This window comes from Sander vitreus, chromosome 11 (genome assembly GCF_031162955.1).
Source record: "Sander vitreus isolate 19-12246 chromosome 11, sanVit1, whole genome shotgun sequence".
NCBI lineage: Eukaryota > Metazoa > Chordata > Actinopteri > Perciformes > Percidae > Sander > Sander vitreus.
The window spans coordinates 23,684,741-23,702,710 of NC_135865.1; the positions used below are offsets into that span (position 1 = coordinate 23,684,741).

Sequence of the window (17,970 nt, forward strand, 5' to 3'; positions counted from 1 at the left end):
TTTCGGGATTGAATCCCAAGTGTTGGCCAACAGACAGGAAGAGAAACTAAACTCAAAAGGCATTGTCTGATGTTTTGGTGTCCATATTTTTCTTCAAAGACACTCCATGATACGTGTCTTTGTTTTACTGTTTACTTTTCGACTCAGTTACTGTTTTTGTCTGGGAGAGTATGGTATCATCTCTCTCTTCCTTCGCCAACAATTCCAGCATGCTAGAGAGTGTGCTAATGCTAAGCAGAGATTTATACTTGGCCAGATTCTTGCCAGGGGACCTAGAGCGAGCCGGGTTCATCACTGCAGGACAAATGGATCCGGTGCCAGGCTCTGTAGAAAAGCATTGTGCTATTTGGCATATTTCACCACCATCTCAAATGGGCCGGTTCCAAATTGAAGCTCCAGCTGCGAGCTCATGGTGGACAGAGGGAGAGAGAGAGTAAAGCGCATATCACAGCGTGAGAACGGTCAGCCCTGCCAAGGAAGAGGGCCACCAAGGCCAGAATGACACACTTTGAACAGATGACAGGCAACTGAGTGTTGGCCAACAGGGATCCATGAGAGGGAAGGATGATCTCATACAGGAAGGGAGTACAGGACTGTGCTGCCCTGCTCCCATTCTTTTACACATTTACAACAGACATAGGGCATGGTAAGAAACTTGGTCTTGTCTGGATTAATGGAAATAGCAGAGCGCAAACAAGCACAGCACGGATTAGGATTTGTGCTTTGGAATAATTAAATGGCATGCCGGGCTTCATCCTCTTTGCATGATCAACCCATCATTGATCCTTTACAAAAGGGACTCTGTTGACTTTGGCCTAATTCAACAGTTTGGCTCCAACCTTTTGTATTTAATTTAAATGATTCCCCAATCTTAAAGGTGCACCTCACACAACCACCTTGTTGCGTCAAGTTTTTTTTAGTTTGTGTACTAACCCAAATAATATCTTACAAAAGTATAATCCACCTTGAGGAGCCATGAAGTAGCGATGCTGGGAGTAGGGAAATCCTTTTAGAGTACCTTATTTTATTAATTAAAATATTGATATTTAATGCCAGCGTATCAATTTTTCGCACTGCAAGGACTATATATTGCCGTATCAATATTTTGTCCCACCCCTACTGCTTAAACAAACAGGGTTATTATGGGCCAGTTTAGTGTAGACCTTTTCTTCTACTTTTGTGATGAGTAATGTGTTTTCTACCTTCATTTCTGTAAAAATTATGTCTTAATCCTAACAACACATGATTGTCCAATAGTATTTCTTGGCATCTACTGTGCTGTGACAGTGTATATCCTCATCTCATCTGTTTGTCAGCACCTTATAACTTACCATCAGCCTCCCCCCCCCCCCCGGCTTATCCTCCTCAACTCTACTTTAGAGTCATAGACCTTTTATCCTAGAGATGAATGCACAACAGTTGTGCTCATCCGGGCATCTGATGAACTGCCATTCATGGCCTTTGTTCTTTCTGTACTGAACATTAGCTAGTGAGTCATTCTAACTTCTCTGGGCTTGCATTTGTACTGCAGTTAAGAAACATAATGCCACGCAGCCTTTTTCTCTGAGTGAGTTTTACTGTGCATGTATGACCAAAGAGGCCAAAAGTCCATTTCCATTGTTGTATTGGTCCGTACCCAGGTAACCAGGCAAACATTCAGTGTAAGAGTAAAAAATGACATAACATTATTTATAATACGTTTATTTGATTCACAGCTGCTACATATAGTGTTTTGACCTCGACAACCCAACTGCATTTTACCGCAAACTTGCGACTAGTTAACTTTCTAAAGCAGGCGCAATCTCTTGTTTGCTAAGAGTCAGGTTGGGAGTCCAACATTAACACACTGACAACATTGTATTCAGAATATAAAATATTTTTATAGCACTTTTTAAGGTGCGATTGTGTAAAGGTGTTCACGAGATGGATACCAAACATTGGTGAACTTGTGAATTTCGCAAGCTGTCTTCTCTCCTTTATGGAGACAGACGCTGTGTGCACCGTGGGAGGAGCTGTGTGTATGTGTGTGTATGTGTATGTGAGCGAGACGCAAGTGACAGAGAGACGGATGAGAGCAGGGAAAGGAAATGCAGCTTAACGTGTTTTAAATAGCGTTTAAAAAAAAAATAATAATAATAACGAAACACAATGTGCGGCGGCCGGTGTTGATAGTGTGGCGCACCGCCACACATTAGTCTATGTGTGGGAAACCCTGGGCTCAGAGTTCTCCATTTGGGATCCTTTGTTCAGTTGCTTTTGTTATTTCAACTGTCAAAATTGCCCCACTGCACACCTTTAAAATCATTGAAATCAGTTTCAGCAGTTTCAATTATTGACATGACAGCATGTACAGTGGTGTGAAAAAGTGTTTGCCCCCTTCCTCATTTCCTGTTCCTTTGCATGTTTGTCACACTTAAGTGTTTCGGAACATCAAACCAATTTAAACAAAAGTCAAGGACAACACAAGTAAACACAAAATGCAATTTGTAAATGAAGGTGTTTATTATTAAAGGAGAAAAAAAATCCAAACCATCATGGCCCTGTGTGAAAAAAGTGATTGCCCCCCTTGTTAAAACATACTATAACTGTGGTTGTCCACACCTGAGTTCAATTTCTCTAGCCACACCCAGGCCTGATTATTGCCACACCTGTTCACAATCAAGGCATCACTTAAATAGGAGCTGCTTGACACAGTAAGGTCCACCAGAAGATCCTTAAAAGCTACACATCATGCCGAGACCCAAAGAAATTCAGGAACAATTGAGAAAGAAAGTAATTGAGATCTATCAGTCTGGAAAGGGTTATAAAGCCATTTCCAAAGCTTTGGGAATCCAGCGAACCACAGTGAGAGCCATTATCCACAAATGGCGAAGACATGGAACAGTGGTGAACCTTCCCAGGAGTGGCCGGCCGCCCAAAATTACCCCAAGAGCGCAGCGACGACTCATCAAGAGGTCACAAAAGACCCCACAACAACGTCCAAAGAACTGCAGGCCTCACTTGCCTCAGTTAAGGTCAGCGTTCATGCCTCCACCATCAGGAAAAGACTGGGCAAAAATGGCCTGCATGGCAGAGTTCCAAGGAGAAAACCACTGCTGAGCAAAAGAACATCAAAGCTTGTCTCAATTTCTCCAGAACACATCTTGATGATCCCCAAGACTTTTGGGACAACATTCTGTGGACCGATGAGACAAAAGTGGAACTCTTTGGAAGGTGTGTGTCCAAGTATATCTGGCGTAGAAGGAACACTGCATTTCATAAAAAGAACATTATACCAACTGTAAAATATGGTGGTGGTAGTGTGATGGTCTGGGGCTGTTTTGCTGCTTCAGGACCTGGAAGACTTGCCGTGATAAAAGGAACTATGAATTCTGCTGTCTACCAAGAGATCCTGAAGGAGAATGTCCGACCATCTGTTCGTGTACTCAAGCTGAAACGAACTTGGGTTCTGCAGCAGGACAATGATCCTAAACACACCAGCAAGTCCACCACCGAATGGCTGAAGAAAAACTAAATGAAGACTTTGGAGTGGCCTAGCCAAAGTCCTGACCTGAATCCTATTGAGATGTTGTGGTATGACCTTAAAAAGGCCGTTCATGCTCGAAAACCCTCTAATGTAACTGAATTAGGACAATTCTGCAAAGATGAGTGGGCCAAAATTCCTCCAGGACGCTGTAAAAGCCTCATTGCACGTTATCGCAAACGCTTGGTTGCAGTTGTTGCTGCTAAGGGTGGCCCAACCAGTTATTAGGTTTAGGGGGCAATCACTTTTTTCACACAGGGCCATGATGGTTTGGATTTTTTTTTCACCTTTTAATAATTAACACCTTCATTTACAAATTGCATTTTGTGTTTACTTGTGTTGTCCTTGACTATTGTTTAAATTGGTTTGATGTTCGAAACACTTAAGTGTGACAAACATGCAAAGGAACAGGAAATGAGGAAGGGGGCAAACACTTTTTCACACCACTGTATATCATTGAGCATGACAGGAAATGCATTGTTGTTTTCAAAAATTTAAATTTAGATTTTTCTGCCAGATATTTCGATTTGCAATTTTGTTTTAGCTACATATTGCACCTTCTACAAAAATGTTAAAGTAATAAAAAATAAATGAAAAATCCTCTGAAAATGGGACATTTCTTTTAACAATCTGTGTTATGCAATATTATTCCAGCATGTATCTTATGAAAAGAACAGTAAATATAATAATGAAAAGAGGAATAAAAAATGTTTAACCAAACATTCAACGAAATAATTCACATTCGATGAATTGCGGTCTTCACGATTAGCTATTCACATTCTTTCAAATAGGGATTTCGATTTGAAAACGATTAATCGTTCAGCCCTTTTGGGAATTTACAAGGTTTACTGTCTTCCGGATTGATATTACTTTGTCATGTCACTAAACAGTTATGCAAAGTTGTAATACATGACATCTAACAACAAATATCTTTTTGGATAGAATAGAATTAAAAAAAAAAAAAAAGTCTACTTGGATGAGAGTCCTTGGCTACTTTGTACTGGTTTGGAGTTTCCTTGATAGATTTTGTGATAACCTGTATGGAGTTTATTGAGGACATTTTCCTCACAGCCTTTGACACTTGTGGCAATGTTTCAAGGAGTAGCAGACTGGTTTTAAATCGGATGACTGAGCGTCATCTCCAGATACGTGTCGAGGTCACATCTGCTCCTGGTGTGCCCCAACCGGTGCCATCTGCCTTCATGAGTCAGCAAAATATGGCATAAAGCACACAGTCATTACCTGAAATACTGTCTGTCAACACAACCTTCCTCATATAGTCCAAAACTGCACTTGGGGCCATAATGGAATTTCACTTCTTTGAATTTATTAGCATCAGGCCTTTTCTCCATGCAAATATCTCCCTCCATATTTCTTTCTCTAATTAATGCATACATATACCTTGCTCTTACAGAAGAGGAAGAGTACTTCATGCTGCACATAATGCTTCACTGTAGCAAGTGTGAAGTATGTGTAGGTAGGTAGCTAGACGTATATTTATTTCCTTTCCAACTATGGCCTTTTTTTCAATTACAGAAATAAACCTCTATACAGCCGAGAGTTTCGGTATGCTTACAGGCTGTACAGTATATCTTGTAATCAGCATTGTATTCCCATAACCGATGTTTGTGTATGCATACTGGAGCACTAATAAATGGAGCAGGGAGCCTTGTTTATATAGCACTGTACATGTGAGACTGATCTCATGAAATGTTAATGGAGTTATGTCTCTTTATAAATGCAGCATCTTCGCTTCTCCTTTCTTAATTCAATTCAGTGAAGCTTTATTGGAAAGACATTGTGACCAAAAACGTGTTGACAAAGCATATTTTTACACAGAATTAAGTGCATAATACACAATGAATACAAATAATGTTAGCAGTACAAGGAATATAACTAGCATTTACTGAACAGAAGCAAAATTATGTGGATTATATAAAGAAGCAAGAAAAATACCTTGGGGGGAGGGGGGCGGGGGTTTAACATGAAAAGATGCTGAGACAGATAAGTTTTAGGCAGCTGTATATATTGTACTAGTTCTGTCACATCAACGGTTTCACCAAGGAGAGTTTAAATAAGCTCTTTTATTGTTAGGAGGACCGGAAAACTTTGGGGGGAAATTCTAAAGTTTTCAGTGCTAACCCATTCCAATAGATAATTGATGAAAGCTTCTCATTTTCTACAAAACTTTGCATTTCTCTATGAATGCGAAGTGATTTTATGAATCGTTTGTTTTAGATTATTTAAAATGTTGACCTTTATATATATATATTTTTTAATCTCCAGAGACTCAGAGGGCCGTAAGCTCTGTAAGAAAGTGAAGGTGGACCCAAGCTCCAAACGCGGAGGAGCAGAGCTGCTGCATTACAAGTGAGTAAACACAAACTCAGCTGGCTGTCAGACACTTTTCCATACTTCAGTGCTTTCTGGAAATGAATACCGTGTCCGCAGCTTAAGAAGCATGTTGTTCACCATTTACTCCTTGTGTTGTGAGCACTGTGCCTGGTGTGTCTTGCAGAGATGGGACGTTCCACACAGAGTACAATAGGCCCGCCACCTTCAAGGTGAGTGTTCAGCTGAAATCCTGCTAAGCTTTTCAGCTCAAGTGCAGCACAGTTGGTCTCTTTGCGTCTGTCTAGTATTAACTAATGGCTCTTCACTTTCAGTATTAATTATTTTGTCAGTCATACCATTATTAACCATATTATACTTTCCTGTGCAGCCCAGTGTGTCTGTGTCCATTTAATGTGATCCGTTAGGTAGATAACAGCAACTTCACTCTGCCAGTTTTATTACGATTGTGGATGAATAACTGAAGGTATCATTTAAATGTGAATTCTCTGACTAATATTGCGATAGATATAGCCTCTAGACCTGTTTTTGATGTCACTATGATTACGCCATGATTCTGTGACATAACGCTCCAAGTGTAAGCCTAAGTGAAAAAATCTAAATAGCAATTTTTCACCTGTAGCTAGCAGGGGGTTGCATCTTAAAGTGCTCAAATTATGCTCATTTTCAGGTTCATAATTGTATTTAGAGGTTGTACCAGAATAGGTTTATGTGGTTTAATTTTCAGAAAACACCACATATTTGTTGTACTGCACATTGCTGCAACTCCTCTTTTCACCCTGTGTGTTGAGCTCTCTGTTTTAGCTACAGAGTGAGACATCTCAGTTCTGTTCAATCTTTGTTGGGAGTCGCACATGCACAGTAAGTACTGCTAGCTTGTCAGAAGCAGAGTATGAGGGAGTGCCATGCTAGCAGCTAGGTGAGCATTATAACGTGTTACAAAGTGACGCACGTTCGTCACCGAAGTAAAGGCTGGACTACAATAGAGCTGTTTGGAGCAGTTGGTGAACAGTGTTTTCTCTGTAAGATGGTAAGTCCCTTAGGAGTGGACTTTGGACTTTTTCACTTTGTAAACCTATAATCTGCACAAAAAGATATAACACAATAAAGGAAAGGGGAAAAGCCAAAAAGCATGAGCACTTCAAAGTACTTTCATGATTTCACAAATGTCTGTACCTGCTAAGAATGTTATAATGTCTGCCTGGGGTGAAATCAACGCTTAAATCACTGGACACACAATCGCAGATCTTGCAATTTGACGTGCTCAAAAATCAAATATGTATATATTTAAATAATGATAAACTCTTCAGCCCTAATTAAGATTCTTTAAAATATGTCGAACTGACTTTTTCTGTTGGTTTCATCTGTGTTTATAAGAAGCCCATCATCTGGGAGCTATAACTCCTTTGTTTTTGACTGTTATATCATTCTGCTTGCTAGTGTTTTGCCCATATTTCTTTCCATGGCAGATGGAAAGGCCTGTGAAAGAATAAAACACCAAAAGTCTCAGTTTAAACTATTAACAAGTAATCCTGATAATAAGATCATAAGCATTACATATTCTGCCCGTGTCCACACTGTCACTGCTGAATGAAATATTTCCTGCTGTTGCCTCTGAAGACATATGGTTCATTATATTTACAGGCAGCTTTACCAAGCCCATTACCAGACACTTAAATGTATTGAAATAGATTTGACACTTCTTGGATGGACGAACATGTTGGTCTGTATGAGCTTCCATCTGGCACAGCCTACAGTGTTGCCTCTACTAAATGTAGGTGTGACTTTAGAAGTGACAATGCTCACGTAAATCATCACCAGTCACTCGGTTGTTCACGGGATCATCAAGTGTTGCCTTTTGTATAGACTCACCGATTCGTCATTCTGAATTTTCTTGTCTTTTTTTCTCTATTCAGTCCATGGTAGCGTTCTTGAAAGACCCATCGGGACCCCCACTGTGGGAGGAGAACCCTGAGGCAAAAGACATCGTCCACATAGAGACAGAAAAAGTAAGTAGTGACCGAAAACAACCTTTTGAGCTTCCTTTAAAATAAAGGAGCTTTGGCTGCGCTTTTAGTTGAAGGTATCCAGAACATTAATGTTGATGTACTGTACAGTTTACTGCGATTACAAAGCAGATGCAGGGTCCACCTCTCCTGTCCTGTTGAGGAAGTTGACACAGCAGCATGTCAACCTCTGCAACACAAAACCCCATACGTAAAAACAACCTATCTGGGCTTTATCATCAAAAAACTGCTCGGAGTTGTTCATGAAGTCTACTAACACAGTCTTAAACAATTTTACAGACAGCTCTTGTCCAGCCAGGTCAGATGGTACTTGTATCAACTCCAGCACATTCATCCACGGCCTGACAACCTGAGACACTCATAGATATACTGTAGATGTACAGCATTTTGAAAGCCCTTTTAATTTAATGAACAGCATTTCTGTCTGTTTTTGCCTGCCGATCCACTCATGCCTGGAGGCTTATTGAAGGTGTCAACAAAAGATTGGGCTGAATGTGGGTCTTTTTAGGAAGTAGCTGAGCTCATGAAGGTGGTGATGAGGAGGAGGAGAATAAACTGGTATGGGGGATGATCTTCATGCTGTCCTAAGAAAAAAGTCATTATTTCCCCTGACTTTGCTGATGTGATGACTCTGTGTAATGTACACAGTTTAATAAATTGCTGAAAAAGCAAAGATTATGGTTTGCTCGTTATTTTAGAGCTCTGTATGCTAAACGGAGAGATACTTTGGGAAACCTACCATGGGGCAAGCTGTCAGAGGAATCAAGCTGTTGTATGTCATCATCAACACCAAGCTTGAGTCAACATTAGTGATGTTTTGTTTTTTTGGGACAAATTCAACCATATTATGCACTATACATATCTTTTGTTAATAGATCATACAGCTTCTTAATCATCTTTTTCCCCCCTCTTTCTCTCACTCTTTTTAAGGACTTCAGGAAGCTGCTGAAGAAAGAGGAGAGGCCGGTCCTCTTGATGTTCTATGCTCCCTGTGAGTCCTTTTGATTATCATAGTTTTCAGTAGCTCGCTGTAACGAGGACGAGTGACGTTCTCCTTTCTACACTGCTTGAACATATTGTTATCGGAAGACCGTGTGCCAGGAGAAACTTACAACAGCTATTATTGTCCAAAAAATATGACAAACGTATGATTATAAGATGCCCCATTTGAAGAGAGAGCATATAGTATGTGTAGTATTACATCAGTAGACTGGGGCATACAGTACTTGGCAATACTACATTGTCAAAATAAATACTGCAATGAGTTTTTCTACAGTCATTATACCTGGCCCTTTCTCATCTTTGAACATACTGTATTGTATTATATGTATTTTCATCAGATTGATCTCTCAATTTTTTCAACTAAATCATTTAGTCTGTAAAATATCAGAAACTTGTTAAAATCAACCATCACCTGTTACCAAAGGTCAAGGTGACATTATCATATTGCTTGGATGGTGGAGAGATTTGTGTGTCCCTATGAACCTGAGGGCTGTGTTGTTGTGCTCCTGGTAGGATCTCCCAAGGCAAAGTGGTCTCAGGTGAGGGGCCAGACAAAGAATGGTTCAAAAACCCTATGAGTAACCGAGAGGATCGCCTCCCTACGCCTGCGGGTTGTGGGGGGGGGGAAACTCTGACTGTTGTTTGTGCATATGCACCAAACAAGAGTTCGGAGTATTCAGCCTTCTTGGAGACCTTGAGTGGAGTCCTGCATGGGGCTCCAGTGGGGGACTCCATAGTTCTGCTGGGGGACTTCAACGTGCACGTGGGCAATGATGGAGACACATGGAGAGGCGTGATTGGGAGGAACGGCCTCCCTGATCTAAACCAGAGTGGTTGTGTGTTGTTGGACTTCTGTGCTAGTCATGGATTGTCTATAACGAACACCATGTTCGAACATAGGGATGTTCATAAGTGTACTTGGTACCAGAGCACCCTAGGCCAAAGGCCAATGATTGATTTTATAATCGTTTCATCTGATCTGAGGCCGCATGTTTTGGACACTTGGGTGAAGAGAGGGGCGGAGCTGTCAACCGATCATCATCTGGTGGTGAGTTGGGTCAGGGGGTGGGGGAAGACTCTGGACAGACCTGGTAAGCCCAAACGGGTAGTGCGGGTAAATTGGGAACGTCTGGAGGACGCCCCTGTCCGACAGACTTTCAACTCACACCTCCGGTGGAGCTTTTCGTGCATCCCTGTGGAGGCTGGGGGCATTGAACCCGAGTGGACAATGTTCAAAGTTTCCATTGCTGAAGCTGCGGCGAGGAGCAGGGAAGCCGTCCGACTGAAGGAGGAGTCTTTCCGGGATAGGTTATCCCAGAGGACTTCGGAGGCAGTTGCAGGGTACCGAAGGGCCCGAAGGGCTGCAGCCTCTGCTGTGAAAGAGGCAAAGCAGCAGGTGTGGGCGAAGTCTGGAGAAGACATGGAGAAGGACTTTCGGTCGGCACCAAGGTGCTTCTGGAAAACCGTTCGCCACCTCAGGAGGGGGAAGCGGAGAACCATCCAAGCTGTGTACAGTTAGGATGGGACACTGTTGACCTCAACTGAGGAGGTAATAGGGCGGTGGAAGGAGCACTTTGAGGAACTCCTGAATCCGACTAATACGCCCTCTATGTTAGAGGCAGAGCTGGAGGATGATGGGGGATTGTTGTCAACTTCCCAGGCGGAAGTCACTGATGTAGTCAAACAACTCCACAGTGGCAAAACCCCTGGGATTGATGAGATCCGTCCAGAAATGCTCAAGGCTCTGGGTGTGGAGGGGCTGTCTTGGTTGACACGCCTCTTCAACATTGCGTGGAAGTCTGGGACAGTGCCAAAGGAGTGGCAGACCGGGGTGGTGGTTCCCCTTTTCAAAAAGGGGGACCAGAGGGTGTGTGCCAATTACAGGCCGATAGCCGAACCTCAGACTGAAGAGGAACAATGTGGATTCCGTCCTGGTCGTGGAACAATGGACCAGATCTTCACTCTCGTAAGGATCCTGGAGGGAGCCTGGGAGTATGCCCATCCGGTCTACATGTGTTTCGTGGATTTGGAGAATGGCCGGGTCCCCCGGGAGATACTTGTCACCAATCCTGTTTGTAATATTTATGGACAGGATATCAGGGCGTAGTCGTGGTGGGGAGGGGTTGCAGTTCGGTGGGCTGGGGATCTCATCGCTGCTTTTTGCAGATGATGTGGTCCTGGCATCATCGGCCTGTGACCTTCAGCACTCACTGGATCGGTTCACAGCCGAGTGTGAAGCGGCTGGGATGAGAATCAGCACCTCTAAATCTGAGGCCATGGTTCTCAGCAGGAAACCGATGGAGTGCCTACTCCAGGTAGGGAATGAGTCCTTACCCCAAGTGAAGGAGTTACCTTCACTTGGGGTCTTGTTCGCGAGTGAGGGGACAATGGAGCGGGAGGTTGGTCGGAGAATCGGCGCAGCAGGTGCGGTATTGCATTCAATTTATCGCACCGTTGGGACGAAAAGAGAGCTGAGCCAGAAGGCAAAGCTCTGGATCTACCAGTCAGTTTTTGTTCACCTATGGTCATGAAGGCTGGGTCATGACCGAAAGAACGAGATCCAGGGTACAAGCGGCCGAAATCGGTTTCCTCAGGAGAGTGGCTGGCGTCTCCCTTAGAGATAGGGTGAGAAGCTCAGTCATCCGTGAGGCGCTCGGAGTAGAGCCGCTGCTCCTTCGCGTTGAAAGGAGCCAGTTGAGGTGGTTCGGGCATCTGGTAAGGATGCCCCCTGGGCGCCTCCCTAGGGAGGTGTTCAGGCACGTCCAGTTGGGAGGAGGCCAGTTGGGAGGGATTATATCTCCAACCTGGCCTGGGAACGCCTCGGGATCCTCCAGTCGGAGCTGGCTAATGTGGCTCGGGAAAGGGAAGTTTGGGGTCCCCTGCTGGAGCTGCGACCCCTGCGACCCGACACCAGATAAGCGGACGAAGATGGATGGATGGAGTTAATTTCCTTGTCACCTATTGGTGCTCAATAGTAAAGATGGGATGTGTTGTGCTCAGTTAATATAGTCAGTGGGTTTTCAGTACATCACATCTTTCACAGCAGATAACACACTGCAAGCTGCTATTGACAAAAAAAACAATTCCTGTGGCAGGTGATGGGAACATTTTTGGCAGTCGTATCGATGCTGTCAGAGTGATGATTCCCATCGAATTCTCTGTAATGACCTCTGTTGTTCTGTTTTGTATTTATGTTCCAGGGTGCGGCGTTTGTAAGAGAATGCAGCCCATCTTTCAGCAAGCGGCAACAGAGACCAAAGGGAAATATGTAAGTCAGCTGAACCCCCCCTCCCACACACACACTTTTTAATTGCATTAACTGATCTCTGATCTTTCTCTGGTGTTTGCAGATTAGATCCACAGTGAATGTGTGGATGGTTAGCTTGGCAATCTGCAAAAGTACAGTCTGTCAGTCTGGCCTAAATAAAGGCCTTCCCTGGTTGTATTTCCTGCAAAACTTCTCACAAGTACAATACCATAGCAACCTTTGCACCGTAGGTTTTGCTTTAGCAGGATAATAACTTGAATCGCATTTAAAGGCAATTCAGAATCCCTGATCCCCTCTCTGCTGGACTTGATTTACACTTTATCTGTATTCTGGTTTGCGTTGACCCACCAGAGCAATTACAGTAGTTTATTCAAAAGCCTAGAAGTTTTGACTAGCAATCTGTTTTAATAATTTTAGTGCTTTATATTATTGTACAGGTGTAATCAGTGACTGTATTAAATGGGTTTCTTACTTGGCTTTTAGCTGGCACCTGCAACCACAATTAAGGGCATATGTCCTTCCAGCTGAAGTTTACAACCTCTGTATAGATTAAATGTCAGTTTAGCCTGCCCAGTCTTTGTGTTTCCCACCTAACTTTTCCTTTCTCTGTTTTCCTCCCATTTTCTTCTCCTCCCTGGTCTCCTGGGTCCCCTAAAGACCCATGTTGTCAGTTTGCTGACAAGCAGTATTACAATAGCAAGCAAAGTTGTGGGTGTGTGGGGGGGGGGGGAAGAGTGCTCTGTTGCAAGCTGTTGTAATGTTTTTAACAGCATTGGATTGGACCTTTTTAGTCCTGATTCTCAAAAGCAACCAGAGCCATATGTGATCAGCTAGGGAAACAAATGCCTTGTGATCATAAACACTTCTCCTTAAGCACCAGAAGAAAAATAATCTGAGAGAAAACTCCTTCTACAATGAGAGCAGAGAAAGGCAGCTGCCTGAAGAGATGGTGAAGTAGAGTAATGCGTCGTGTTTGTCTCACGCAAAGCAGGAAATTAATGACAAGATAATTAACTGCATGTTTGTTTAATTATCAAGCATGCTTCTAAGTAGTGAAAATGTAAGCCTCTTAACTGGAAATTAACTGTGTGTGTGTGTGTGTGTGTGTGTGTGTGTGTGTGTGTGTGTGTTGGACAAAGGAAGGTGTTGAGTCAATGCCTGGAATAGCTGAAAGAAAACTTTATATGTGGAGTTGTTTTGATTGTATAATTTCTGTTTTAGGTTTATTTAGTATGATCTCTCAATACCAATTATGATCTTAACTACATACAGCAATATTGTTGAAGGACACTGTCAACTTTAAATAGGTAGAGAAGAGAGAAAGAGCTTGCCATAAGTCATGGACATTTCTAAAGCTCTTTCTAGCTATTTTTGAACAGTGTGTTGTACAATACTTCCTCACAGGGAACCTGGGGATTTGCAGCTGTTTGATTTATATCAAAGAAATGTCTGTATTAGAAAAATATTTTCATTCTTCCATGATTTATTTACCTGGTTCAGGCATTGGATTTGTCACTGTTAACTGTGTCAAAGTATTACCTTACACTGGGAGACTGACTGACCTATGTTACTTTCTACTTACAGTGAGGAGAACAAGTATTTGATACACTGTCGATTTTGCAGGTTTTCCTACTTACAAAGCATGTAGAAGTCTGTAATTTTTATCGTAGGTACACTTCAACTGTGAGAGACGGAATCTAAAACAAAAATCCAGAAAATCACATTGTATGATTTTTAAATAATTAATTTGCATTTTATTGCATGACATAAGTATTTGATCACCTACTAACCAGTAAGAATTCCGGCTCTCACAGACCTGTTAGTTTTTCTTTAAGAAGCCCTCCTGTTCTCCACTCATTACCTGTATTAACTACACCTGTTTGAACTCGTTACCTGTATAAAAGACACCTGTCCACACACTCAATCAAACAGACTCCAACTTCTCCACAATGGCCAAGACCAGAGAGCTGTGTAAGGACATCCGGGATAAAATTGTAGACCTGCACAAGGCTGGGATGGGCTACAGGACAATAGGCAAGCAGCTTGGTGAGAAGGCAACAACTGTTGGCGCAATTATTAGAAAATGGAAGAAGTTCAAGATGACGGTCAATCTCCCTCGGTCTGGGGCACCATGCAAGATCTCACCTCGTGGGGCATCAGTGATCATGAGGAAGGTGAGGGATCAGCCCAGAACTACACGGCAGGACCTGGTCAATGACCTGAAGAGAGCTGGGACCACAGTTTCAAAGAAAACCATTAGTAACACACTACGCCGTCATGGAGTAAAATCCTGCAGCACACGCAAGGTCCCCCTGCTCAAGCCAGCGCATGTCCAGGCCCGTCTGAAGTTTGCCAATGATCCAGAGGAGGAATGGGAGAAGGTCATGTGGTCTGATGAGACAAAAATAGAGCTTTTTGGTCTAAACTCCACTTGCCGTGTTTGGAGGAAGAAGAAGGATGAGTACAACCCCAAGAACATCATCCCAACCGTGAAGCATGGAGGTGGAAACATCATTCTTTGGGGGCAAAGAATTCCTTTTCTGCAAAGGTGACAGGACGACTGCACCGTATTGAGGGAAGGATGGATAGGGCCATGTATCGCGAGATCTTGGCCATCAACCTCCTTCCTTCAGTAAGAGCATTGAAGATGGGTCGTGGCTGGGTCTTCCAGCATGACAACGACCCGTAACACACAGCCAGGGCAACTATGGAGTGGCTCCGTAAGAAGCATCTCAAGGTCCTGGAGTGGCCTAGCCAGTCTCCAGACCTGAACCCAATAGAAAATCTTTGGAGGGAGCTGAAAGTCCGTATTGCCCAGCGACAGCCCCGAAACCTGAAGGATCTGGAGAAGGTCTGTATGGAGGAGTGGGCCAAAATCCCTGCTGCAGTGTGTGCAAACCTGGTCAAGAACTACAGGAAACGTATGATCTCTGTAATTGCAAACAAAGGTTTCTGTACCAAATATTAAGTTCTGCTTTTCTGATGTATCAAATACTTATGTCATGCAATAAAATGCAAATGAATTACTTAAAAATCATACTATGTGATTTTCTGGATTTTTGTTTTAGAGTCCGTCTCTCACAGTTGAAGAGTACCTATGATAAAAATTACAGACTTCTACATGCTTTGTAAGTGGAAAAACCTGCAAAATCGGCAGTGTATCAAATACTTGTTCTCCCCACTGTATTAACTAACATTTTGGCCCACAGTGAAATATTTCAACTATTATTTAGATGACTTTAGTGAAAATATTATAAATATTGCTAACATACCATGCACTGCAAACATGTTTGTTAGAATTGTACACTGTAATGAATATATGTACACATGATAACACACTAAAGCATTAAATGCTAAACATTTCTTTATGCTAACTGCACATGACGTTAGCAAGCTAATGTCAGCATGTTAACAAACTAACATTCCAGATATTTCATGCTGATTGAACGTAAGCTAACTATGAGCATTTTAAGATTTTAACATTAGTATAATAACACACTTTTAGTCCTGATGCAAAACAAGTGCATTAACTATTCAAATTGTCTAAATCCATTAAGATGCTAACAAGTGTGTTGCACCTAATGAAAGGTTGTTCTTGTATAAATTTTTAACGTGTTAATCAGGTCTATAGTTGGATGCCTATTTCAGTTTGCTGTTTCACGGTGCAGTCTCTCTTCATATTTTGAGTAATCCATCTTTTTGTTTTGAAGCCCTCTGATCGTGACTAACGTGTTTGATGTTTCATGTCCTTTATCTTTCTCGTCTCTCTGCCTTCACTTTTCTTCACCTCCCTGACAACCCACATCTCATTTTCCCCTTTATTTTTATGTTTTTTTAAGGTACTGGCGGGGATGAATGTGCACCCAGCTGAGTTTGACGGCCTCAAGCAGGAGTACAACGTCAAAGGCTACCCGACCTTCTGCTACTTTGAGTGAGTCGAGTCCTCTCATCCGTCTCACTTAAGGCTCAGCCCTCACTTCCAAGGCTCAGAACATCAGAGTAGGGCCACTTCAAAAGGAAAAGTGCAAACACCAACAGACCTAGTGGTGAACTTACAACTTGCAATGGTGGCCCTTGAGGTTCAGAACTTGCTTATACCAGGTGTAAAAGAGAAAGTTTCTGAGAAGCTTTGGGATCCCCCTTTGAAAAAAGTAAACTCGCAGGAGGGGGGTCAATGATGTTGTATGCAGCTGGGTGCCACTGTCAGGGAGTGACATAGACACACAGGTGGTTCTATAGGGTTGGCTACAAAGTGGAGCTAAAATTATTAGTCGATTAATGGATTAGTTGACAGGAGTGTTTTTCTACCAGAGGCCTCTGCTTCAGTAAGATGCAGTTGTCTGCATGATACAACAGCGTATAAAGGCCATTGTAGGAAAAAAGATTATATTATGGAGCCGGGGGAGGGGGGTAATTTTCAGAGAAAAAACTCACAAAATTAAAGTCATAAATTTACGAGAAACTATGATATTCTCTGAGATTGAAGTGGTAAATTTACAAGAAAAAATATCGGAGAAACTGTTTTTTTTTTGTCAAGGAATCACATCACTTCACTTTGCAGGTTGGATCAACCTCATCACATCCAGACACTGCTGCTTGCCGTGAGAAAGATTTTTATCTGGGACTTGGGATGTAAATTATATTTAAACCACTATCTTACTACAATCTTGTATCACATCATGTTGCTCACCACAGCCACACATAGGCCAGCTCCAGTTAGACATGCAGAGGGAACAGATACCTGCTCCCTTCAGATGTGTTTAAACAGAGTCCCCAGCGTAAAGGAAATGCCTTACAGTAATAAGGGCACTATGGAACACAAGTGTTTATATTCCCAGTGCCAAGCCCAAACTTGGTTGGTGCGCACTTCACGGCATTGTCATTTCAAAGTCTAGCATTTTTAATTATTAATACGCCAGACTAAGTAAAGGCTTTTAATACACTGTGCCAACGTTTTTTCATCTTGAAGAACACCTTAAGGCCACATGTGAAATTGATTTAGCATTTTTCTGCGGTCTCTGCGTTTCATTTTAATGTTTGAAAGACATGTATGCTGATGGTATTCTAAGAATTTCAGTTTACTGCTCAGCCCTGGTGTTACATATACATAAAGACAAAGTTAGTAGCCACTAACACAGTAGGGGATGAGAGTGTCTGACTGATAGTGTTTGTTAATGCAGAACGACTCTCCCACATACACACACACACACACACACACACACACACACACACACACACACACACACACACACACACTGCACCATCCTCATATTTACAGTGTTTTTAACTGTGTGCTGGTGCTTCGTAGCTCCCGCTCTGTTCTCCACGTCTTATTCCTCCTGCACCAGCTTTATCATCCCCATTTCCACATTAAACACTCTCTCATTCCAGTCTGGCCTTTTAATTAGACCGGGACTGATTAAGTGCCTCTGTGGTTAGTCGATGTGTGTGTGTGTGTGTGTGTGTTTGCCCTCTTCCTCTCTGTGTGTGTGTGTGTGTGTGGGGGTGTGTGTGTGTGTGGGTGTGGGTGTGGGTGTGGGGGTGTGTGGCTGAGCTAGAGCCAGTCCGTTAGCTTGGAGCGCATTAGTGTCAGCGCAGGGCTAGCTAATGACCATCTGAGCCCATTGGCTTCAGTAATGAGCCCCTCACTGATAAACAGCAGCTTATCACTGCAGGTTAAATCGGCATCAACACCACTGGAGTTATCTCGCCGTTGCACCCGCTGTAAGACCAAGTGTTCAAGGTCTTTTACCTTTTTAGTCCTGCAGATTAAGAAAGCTTACTACCCAAAACAGCAG

The 17,970-nt window shown here is 42.7% G+C and overlaps 1 protein-coding gene across 1 annotated transcript in view; it reads left to right on the forward strand.

Annotated features, from left to right (window-relative positions):
* The window catches only part of pdia5 (protein disulfide isomerase family A, member 5), a 62,462-nt gene that overhangs the window by 15,677 nt on the left and 28,815 nt on the right, over positions 1–17,970 (forward strand). Inside the window, exons 4-9 of the mRNA XM_078262423.1 lie at positions 5,810–5,893; positions 6,042–6,087; positions 7,792–7,884; positions 8,833–8,893; positions 12,105–12,172; positions 16,012–16,103. Coding sequence (XP_078118549.1) covers positions 5,810–5,893; positions 6,042–6,087; positions 7,792–7,884; positions 8,833–8,893; positions 12,105–12,172; positions 16,012–16,103 — 444 coding nt within the window. The remainder of the gene's footprint in view (positions 1–5,809; positions 5,894–6,041; positions 6,088–7,791; positions 7,885–8,832; positions 8,894–12,104; positions 12,173–16,011; positions 16,104–17,970) is intronic.